The following is a 9954-nucleotide window of genomic DNA, read 5'->3' on the forward strand; positions in this document are numbered from 1 at the left end:
GCAGTTCGGAGCTCCGCTCACAGCGCCCGGCCCCTTCGTGATGTTTCGCCCGGACACAGCGTTCGGAGTAATGAACTTCCGGACGCTGTGAGCGGCGCTCCGAACTGCAGGGCAGCGCACAACCCCTTTAAAGGGAATCCTTCAATTCTTTTTCAGGGTTAGAACTTAAAGGGGCACTCCGTCGTAATTAATAAGAATCACATAAAAATGTCTGTCTATAGTGTCCCCCACCTCTGCCCCGCCCCTGACCCCCACCTCTGCCCCACCCCTGACCCCACCTCTGCCCCGCCCCTGACCCCCACCTGATCAGTTCTGTGTCCTCCCCTCACATCACGTCCTCACTACTTCCTGGATGAGCAGATGCTCAGTACTACAATTCCCAGAATTAATTGTTTCCCCTCGGTCTCCCACCCTACCGGTATGTTCACACTACAGATAATGAACGGAATCTCCGCTGCCTCCCCGCCTCAATACTTCGGAGGTAGGACCGCGCAGCACTGCGCCATCACCATTGACGGTTATGCAGTGTTTGCGGACTTCTGCGCTAAGAATGAACATGTTCTTTCTTTGCGCGGAACAATTTCAGCGGCGTATTGTCCGCAGTGTGATCGGGTCTCGTGGAAACCCATTGACACTGATGATTATGTTCACAGCAGGTAATTCTGCTCATGGGACTCCGCGGGACTGACGTAGTGTGAACACAACCCACAATGTGTATTATAGCAAAAATCTTACAGCAGGTAATTCTGCTCACGGGACTCCGCGGGACTGACGTAGTGTGGACACAACCCACAATGTGTATTATAGCAAAAATCTTACAGCAGGTAATTCTGCTCACGGGACTCCGCGGGACTGACGTAGTGTGGACACAACCCACAATGTGTATTATAGCAAAAATCTTACAGCAGGTAATTCTGCTCACGGGACTCCGCGGGACTGACGTAGTGTGGACACAACCCACAATGTGTATTATAGCAAAAATCTTACAGCAGGTAATTCTGCTCATGGGACTCCGCGGGACTGACGTAGTGTGAACACAACCCACAATGTGTATTATAGCAAAAATCTTACAGCAGGTAATTCTGCTCACGGGACTCCGCGGGACTGACGTAGTGTGAACACAACCCACAATGTGTATTATAGCAAAAATCCTACAGCAGGTTCTGAAGTGCGGTAAAATCCATCAGGTGTGAACACGGCCTGAAAATAAGTCAACACTTCTCACCTCCTCAAGGAGCTCTGGGTAATGAATGTTTATTATGCCCACAAGTCCCGTCCACCACGGGGCGACATGTAGGGGCGGCAGAGCAGGGTCAGGACCTGAATCGTGTAGAAGTCTGGTGTGAACGCTGCCTGATGGACTTATAGATTCTGTCAGGATTTGGGGCAGGTTTATGACTCCACTGTGACTGAAGTCCTCCTCCTCCTCCGGTGTATTACTATCGGAGTCCTCCTCCTCCTCGGGTTTATTACTAGTGTTGAGCGGCATAGGCCATATTCGAATTCGCGAATATTCGCGAATATATGGACGAATATTCGTCATATATTCGCGAATATTCGCATATTCGTTATATTCTCGCTTTATTTTCGCATATGCGAATATTCGCGTATGCGAAAATTAACATATGCGAAAATTAACATATACAAAATTAGCATACGCGAATTTTCACATATGCGAAAATTAGCATATGCTAATTTTCGCATATGCGAATTTTCGCACGCCAGTCTCGCACAGTAGTATTAGAGTCTTCTTTACACCACACAAGCTGGAAGCAGAGAGGGATGATCACTGTGATGTGTACTGTGAAAAAAAAACAAAGAAAAAAACGAAAATTCGTAATTACGAATATATAGCGCTATATTCGCGAAATTCGCGAATTCGCGAATATGCGATATTCGCGAATAATATTCGAATTGCGAATATTCGCGAGCAACACTATTTATTACTATGGGAGTCCTCCTCCTCGGGTTTATTACTATAGGAGTCCTCCTCCTCCGGTGTATTACTATGGGAGTCCTCCACTGGTGCATTACTATGGGAGTCCTCCTCCTCTGGTGCATTACTATGGGAGTCCTCCTCCTCCTCCTCTGGTGTATTACTATGGGAGTCCTCCTCCTCCGGTGTATTACTATGGGAGTCCTCCTCCTCGGGTTTATTAGTATGGGAGTCCTCCTCCTCCGGTGTATTACTATTGGAGTCCTCCTCCTCGGGTTTATTACTATGGGAGTCCTCCTCCTCTGGTTTATTACTATGGGAGTCCTCCTCCTCCTCGGGTTTATTACTATGGGAGTCCTCCTCCTCGGGTTTATTACTATGGGAGTCCTCCTCCTCGGGTTTATTACTATGGGAGTCCTCCTCCTCCTCCTCCTCCAGTGTATTACTATAGGAGTCCTCCTCCCCCTCCTCTGGTGTATTACTATGAGAGTCCTCCTCCTTGGGTTTATTACTATGGGAGTCCTCCTCCTCTGGTTTATTACTATGGGAGTCCTCCTCCTCCGGTGTATTACTATGTGAGTCCTCCTCCTCTGGTTTATTACTATGGGAGTCCTCCTCCTCTGGTTTATTACTAGGGAGTCCTCCTCCTCTGGTTTATTACTATGGGAGTCCTCCTCCTCCGGTGTATTACTATGGGAGTCCTCCTCCTCTGGTTTATTACTATGGGAGTCCTCCTCGGGTTTATTACTATGGGAGTCTTCCTACTCCTCTGGTTTAGAACTGTTGTGAATCTTCCTCCTTTTGTTTGGCACTATGGGAGTCCTCCTCCTCTGGTTTATTACTATGGGAGTCCTCCTCCTCTGGTTTATTACTATGGGAGTCCTCCTCCTCCTCCTCTGGTTTATTACTAGGGAGTCCTCCTCCTCTGGTGTATTACTATGGTAGTCCTCCTCCTCTGGTTTATTACTATGGGAGTCCTCCTCCTCTGGTTTATTACTATGGGAGTCCTCCTCCTCTGGTGTATTACTATGGGAGTCTTCCTACTCCTCCTCTGGTTTATTACTATGGGAGTCTTCCTACTCCTCCTCTGGTTTATTACTATGGGAGTCCTCCTCCTCTGGTTTATTACTATGGGAGTCCTCCTCCTCCTCCTCCTCTGGTTTATTACTATGCGAGTCCTCCTCCTCTGGTTTATTACTGTGGGAGTCCCCCTCCTCTGGTGTATTACTATTCTAGTCCTCCTCCTCTGGTTTATTACTATGCGAGTCCTCCTCCTCTGGTTTATTACTATGGCAGTCCTCCTCCTCTGGTGTATTACTATGGTAGTCCTCCTCCTCTGGTTTATTACTATGTGAGTTCTCCTCCTCTGGTTTATTACTATGGGAGTCCTCCTCCTCTGGTGTATTACTATGGTAGTCCTCCTCCTCGGGTTTATTACTATGGGAGTCCTCCTCCTCGGGTTTATTACTATGGGAGTCCTCCTCCTCCTCCTCCTCTGGTTTCTTACTATGGGAGTCCTCCTCCTCTGGTGTATTACTATGGGAGTCCTCCTCCTCTGGTGTATTACTATGGTAGTCCTCCTCCTCTGGTTTATTACTATGTGAGTCCTCCTCCTCTGATTTATTACTATGGGAGTCCTCCTCCTCTGGTGTATTACTATGGGAGTCCTCCTCCTCGGGTTTATTACTATGGGAGTCCTCCTCCTCCGGTGTATTACTATAGGAGTCCTCCTCCCCCTCCTCTGGTGTATTACTGAGAGAGTCCTCCTCCTCGGGTTTATTACTATGGGAGTCCTCCTCCTCCTCCTTCTCGGGTTTATTACTATGGGAGTCCTCCTCCTCCTCGGGTTTATTACTATGGGAGTCCTCCTCCTCGGGTTTATTACTATGGGAGTCCTCCTCCTCGGGTTTATTACTATGGGAGTCCTCCTCCTCGAGTTTATTACTATGGGAGTCCTCCTCATCCTGTGTATTACTATGGGAGTCCTCCTCCTCCAGTTTATTACTATGGGAGTCCTCCTCCTCCAGTTTATTACTATGGGAGTCCTCCTCCTCAGGTTTATTACTATGGGAGTCCTCCTCCTCCTCGGGTTTATTACTATGGGAGTCCTCCTCCTCCTCGGGTTTAATACTATGGGAGTCCTCCTCCTCCTCGGGTTTATTACTATGGGAGTCCTCCTCCTCGGGTTTATTACTATGGGAGTCCTCCTCCTCCTCCTCCAGTGTATTACTATAGGAGTCCTCCTCCCCCTCCTCTGGTGTATTACTATGAGAGTCCTCCTCCTCAGGTTTATTACTATGGGAGTCCTCCTCCTCGGGTTTATTACTATGGGAGTCCTCCTCCTCGGGTTTATTACTATGGGAGTCCTCCTCCTCGGGTTTATTACTATGGGAGTCCTCCTCCTCCTCGGGTTTATTACTATGGGAGTTCTCCTCCTCGGGTTTATTACTATGGGAGTCCTCCTCCTCGGGTTTATTACTATGGGAGTCCTCCTCCTCGGGTTTATTACTATGGGAGTCCTCCTCCTCGGGTTTATTACTATGGGAGTCCTCCTCCTCGGGTTTATTACTATGGGAGTCCTCCTCCTCGGGTTTATTACTATGGGAGTCCTCCTCCTCGGGTTTATTACTATGGGAGTCCTCCTCCTCGGGTTTATTACTATGGGAGTCCTCCTCTTCTGGTTTATTACTATGGGAGTCCTCCTCTTCTGGTTTATTACTATGGGAGTCCTCCTCCTCTGGTTTATTACTATGGGCGTCCTCCTCCTCTGGTTTATTACTATGGGAGTCTTCCTACTCCTCTGGTTTATTACTATGGGAGTCCTCCTCCTCCGGTGTATTACTATGGGAGTCCTCCTCCTCTGGTTTATTACTATGGGAGTCCTCCTCCTCTGGTTTATTACTATGGGAGTCCTCCTCCTCTGGTTTATTACTATGGGAGTCCTCCTCGGGTTTATTACTATGGGAGTCTTCCTACTCCTCTGGTTTAGAACTGTTGTGAATCTTCCTCCTTTTGTTTGGCACTATGGGAGTCCTCCTCCTCTGGTTTATTACTATGGGAGTCCTCCTCCTCCTCCGGTGTATTACTATGGGAGTCCTCCTCCTCTAGTTTATTACTATGGGAGTCCTCCTCCTCTGGTTTATTACTAGGGAGTCCTCCTCCTCTGGTTTATTACTAAGGAAGTCCTCCTCCTCTGGTTTATTACTATGGGAGTCCTCCTCGGGTTTATTACTATGGGAGTCTTCCTACTCCTCTGGTTTAGAACTGTTGTGAATCTTCCTCCTTTTGTTTGGCACTATGGGTGTCCTCCTCCTCTGGTTTATTACTATGGGAGTCCTCCTCCTCTGGTTTATTACTATGGGAGTCCTCCTCCTCCTCCTCTGGTTTATTACTATGGGAGTCCTCCTCCTCTGGTGTATTACTATGGTAGTCCTCCTCCTCTGGTTTATTACTATGGGAGTCCTCCTCCTCTGGTTTATTACTATGGGAGTCCTCCTCCTCTAGTGTACTACTATGGGAGTCTTCCTCCTCTGGTTTATTACTATCGGAGTCTTCCTACTCCTCCTCTGGTGTATTACTATGGGAGTCTTCCTACTCCTCCTCTGGTTTATTACTATGGGAGTCCTCCTCCTCTGGTTTATTACTATGGGAGTCCTCCTCCTCCTCCTCTGGTTTATTACTATGGGAGTCCTCCTCCTCTGGTGTATTACTATGATAGTCCTCCTCCTCTGGTTTATTACTATGTGAGTCCTCCTCCTCTGGTTTATTACTATGGGAGTCCTCCTCCTCTGGTGTATTACTATGGGAGTCCTCCTCCTCTGGTTTATTACTATGTGAGTCCTCCTCCTCTGGTTTATTACTATGGGATTCCTCCTCCTCTTGTGTATTACTATGGTAGTCCTCCTCCTCTGGTTTATTACTATGGGAGTCCTCCTCCTCTGGTTTATTACTATGGGAGTCCTCCTCCTCTGGTGTATTACTATGGGAGTCTTCCTACTCCTCCTCTGGTGTATTACTATGGGAGTCTTCCTACTCCTCTGGTTTAGAACTGTTGTGAATCCTCCTCCTTTTGTTTAGGACTATGTGAGTCCTCCTCCTTCTCTGGTTCAGGATTAGTCTGATTTTCTTATCTTTCCCCCTCAGAAGACGCCATGGAAGTGTCGGAGTGCAGTCCTCAGCGCCATTCCCTCCTGGATGCCATCCACCGCTTTAACACCGCCACAACCATCATGGATGAGACCATCATGGTGCCCAGCATGTTACAGGACATCACTCCGACCAAAGAGCAGGAAATGCCCACGAAATCCACGGATCTGCTTGGCCAGGACAATAACCTCTACGACTCCTATCTCCTCCTGAAGTCTCTGAGGAACGACATGAAATGGGGTGTTCATCGTGAAAACGGGGTGACAGGAGGTCAAAGCCCAGACAGGGAGGCCCCAGAGGAGGAGACCAGTGACCTTGTGGACCAGTTCCAGCACCATTTACGAGGCCTCCTGTCTGTCCTGACTAAGCTGACCAAGAAGGCCAATCTCCTGACCAACTGCTACAAGAAGGAGGTGGAGGCCGGGACAGCTGGACCCTTCTCTACCAACCATTATTACTGAGTCCTTGGTTATAACGGACTCACTTGGTCTCTTCACAACAGTAGACAACTCCTCTGAAGGTTCCTGGTAGTGACTGTAGAGCCCGGAGGACCAATGTGGACACCAGGGGCAGGTTCTGGGACCTGACTCCGGCCTCCTTGGTTTTCATTCTTCACTTTAGTGTTTGTCCAGGATTATTCCAGAAGCAGCGCTGCCCCGTCCTCAGGTTGTGTGCGGTATTACAGATCAGTTCCATTAAAGTGATTGGAGCCAAGTTGTAATACCACACAGAACCTGAGGACAGGAGTGGCACTGTTGAAGAGACCAGAGCCATGTTTTTATAATGCTGGAGAACCCCTTTAAGCCGCTGTCTCTATCCATCCATGTCAGGTTCTCCATAATAACAGATCTGATCACTTTTGCAAAGTTATGGACGATGTATTTTTCTATTTCATGTCCTTTTGAGCCTTTTGTTATTGCTTTTTAAAGATCGACGTTTAGATTTCTACTTTGTGTGAATAATCTTATTTATTTGTTGAAGAAAGAAAGATCCTGAATGTGTTTGGGTGTGGCCTCCTGTGTTTGGTGTCAGCTGGGTGTGGCCTCCAGTCTGTGGCGTACACTGGGGGAGCTATCGGTCTGTACAAAGGGGGGGGGGGGAACTGGGGAGCTGAAGCTGTTGGTAATAGCTACTAGTGTATGGTGTCCTCTGTGGCGTGGGTGTCCTTTGGGTATGTTGTCCTGGGTGTATGGGGTGTTCTGGGTGTCGTCAGTGTATGGTCTCCTGGGTGGCCGGTGTATGGTGGTCTGCGTGTCATCAGTGTATGGTGTCCTCGCTGGCCGGTGTATGGTGGTCTGGGTGTCGTCAGTGTATGGTGTCCTCGGTGGCCGGTGTATGGTGGTCTGGGTGTCGTCAGTGTATGGTCTCCTGGGTGGCCGGTGTATGGTGGTCTGGGTGTCGTCAGTGTATGGTCTCCTGGGTGGCCGGTGTATGGTAGTCTGGGTGTCGTCAGTGTATGGTGTCCTCGGTGGCCGGTGTATGGTGGTCTGGGTGTCGTCAGTGTATGGTCTCCTGGGTGGCCGGTGTATGGTGGTCTGGGTGTCGTCAGTGTATGGTCTCCTGGGTGGCTGGTGTATGGTAGTCTGGGTGTCGTCAGTGTATGGTGGTATGGGTGTCGTCAGTGTATGGTGTCCTCAGTGGCCAGTGTATGGTGGTCTGGGTGTCGTCAGTGTATGGTGTCCTCGGTGGCCGGTGTATGGTGGTCTGGGTGTCGTCAGTGTATGGTCTCCTGGGTGGCTGGTGTATGGTGGTCTGGGTGTCGTCAGTGTATGGTGTCCTCAGTGGCCGGTGTATGGTGGTCTGGGTGTCAGTATATGGTGGCCAGTGTATGGTGGTCTGGGTGTCGTCAGTGTATGGTGTCCTCAGTGGCCGGTGTATGGTGGTCTGGGTGTCGTCAGGGTATGGTGGCCAGTGTATGGTGTCCTCGGTGGCCGGTGTATGGTGGTCTGGGTGTCGTCAGTGTATGGTCTCCTGGGTGGCTGGTGTATGGTGGTCTGGGTGTCGTCAGTGTATGGTGTCCTCAGTGGCCGGTGTATGGTGGTCTGGGTGTCAGTATATGGTGGCCAGTGTATGGTGGTCTGGGTGTCGTCAGTGTATGGTGTCCTCAGTGGCCGGTGTATGGTGGTCTGGGTGTCGTCAGGGTATGGTGGCCAGTGTATGGTGTCCTCGGTGGCCGGTGTATGGTGGTCTGGGTGTCGTCAGTGTATGGTCTCCTGGGTGGCTGGTGTATGGTGTTCTGGGTGTCGTCAGTGTATGGTGGCCAGTGTATGGTGTCCTCGGTGGCCGGTGTATGGTGGTCTGGATGTCATCAGTGTATGGTCTCCTGGGTGTCCTCGGTGGCCGGTGTATGGTGGTCTGGGTGTTGTCAGTGCATGGTCTCCTGGGTGTCCTCGGTGGCTGGTGGTCTGGGTGTTGTCAGTGTATGGTCTCCTGGGTGTCCTCGTTGGCCGGTGTATGGTCTCCTGGGTGTCCTCGTTGGCCGGTATATGGTCTCCTGGGTGTCCTCGGTGGCCAGTGTATGGTGGTCTGGGTGTTGTCAGTGTATGGTCTCCTCGGTGCCTGGTGTCCTCGGTGACCTGGGTGTCTGGTGTCCTGGGCTTGGACTGACCCCTCGCTGGCTCCTTTGACTTGTTTTGACTGGTCACATGGCCAATGTTCCGGATTCTCATCAGGCTGGTGGCGAGGGTGGTCACGTGTGGTTATATGGAGGAGATTTCTTCATCTAGTAACCCTTCCCCTAAGTGTATAAATGGATAGGTAGATACATTGACAATTTGGGGTTCATTTGGAAAGATACAGTAGACTCTTAGGGGGAGATATATCAGAACCAGTCCAATCAGATCGCTTCTTTCATTATGAATAAGACCTGCAAAATGAAAGCAATCTGGTTGCTATGAGGAGTTTTCTCTTTGCACTGGTTTTGATAAATCTCCCCCTTAATAATTTTGTTAAATATATTAATTCCAATTATTTTAATTATAAATTTCCCTCTGGTTTTCCTTTTCAGGTTAAATCGCACAATTCTCGGCTTCCAGGAAAGATGCAGCAGCCGATACGATCCTGTCATCCTAACCATGTGGTATGGAATATACCATATGGAGAACGGGGGAGATGTGGGTGGGGTTGTACTAGTATGGAATATACCATATGGAGAATGGGGGAGACGTGGGCGGAATTGTACTAGTATGGAATATACCATATGGAGAACGGGGGAGACGTGGGCGGGGTTGTACTAGTATGGAATATACCATATGGAGAACGGGTGAGATGTGGGCGGGATTGTACTAGTATGGAATATACCATATGGAGAACGGGGGAGATGTGGGCGGGATTGTACTAGTATGGAATATACCATATGGAGAACGGGGGAGACGTGGGCGGGATTGTACTAGTATGGAAAATACCATATGGAGAACGGGTGAGATGTGGGCGGGGTTGTACTAGTATGGAATATACCATATGGAGAACGGGGGAGATGTGGGTGGGGTTGTACTAGTATGGAATAAACCATATGGAGAATGGGTGAGATGTGGGTGGGGTTGTACTAGTATGGAATATACCATATGGAGAATGGGTGAGATGTGGGTGGGGTTGTACTAGTATGGAATATACCATATGGAGAACGGGTGAGATGTGGGTGGGGTTGTATTAGTATGGAATATACCATATGGAGAACGGGTGAGATGTGGGCGCGGTTGTACTAGTATGGAATATACCATATGGAGAATGGGGAGACGCGGGCGGGGTTGTACTAGTATGGAATATACCATATGGAGAACGGGGGAGATGTGGGCGCGGTTGTACTAGTATGAAATATACCATATGAAGAACGGGGGAGATGTGGGAGGGGTTGTACTAGTATGGAATATATC

General features: G+C 49.2%; 1 protein-coding gene across 9 annotated transcripts in view; it reads left to right on the top strand.

Annotated features, from left to right (window-relative positions):
- Positions 1-7024, top strand: part of LOC130343847 (mid1-interacting protein 1-B-like) — a 33365-nt gene extending 26341 nt beyond the window's left edge. For 6 of the 9 annotated variants that reach the window (XM_056554386.1, XM_056554382.1, XM_056554381.1 and 3 more), the window contains exon 2: positions 6080-7024. In XM_056554386.1, the coding sequence (XP_056410361.1) occupies positions 6088-6543 (456 nt within the window). In that variant the 5' untranslated portion in view covers positions 6080-6087 and the 3' untranslated portion in view covers positions 6544-7024. Of the gene's footprint in view, positions 1-2384; positions 2512-3515; positions 3537-5677; positions 5770-6079 lie in introns of those variants that run through there. The other 3 variants (XM_056554384.1, XM_056554389.1, XM_056554385.1) reach the window with 3 other exon arrangements.
- Positions 7025-9954: the final 2930 nt, after the last annotated feature.

The sequence above is a fragment of the Hyla sarda genome, unplaced genomic scaffold (assembly GCF_029499605.1).
Source record: "Hyla sarda isolate aHylSar1 unplaced genomic scaffold, aHylSar1.hap1 scaffold_694, whole genome shotgun sequence".
Taxonomy (NCBI): Eukaryota; Metazoa; Chordata; class Amphibia; order Anura; family Hylidae; genus Hyla; species Hyla sarda.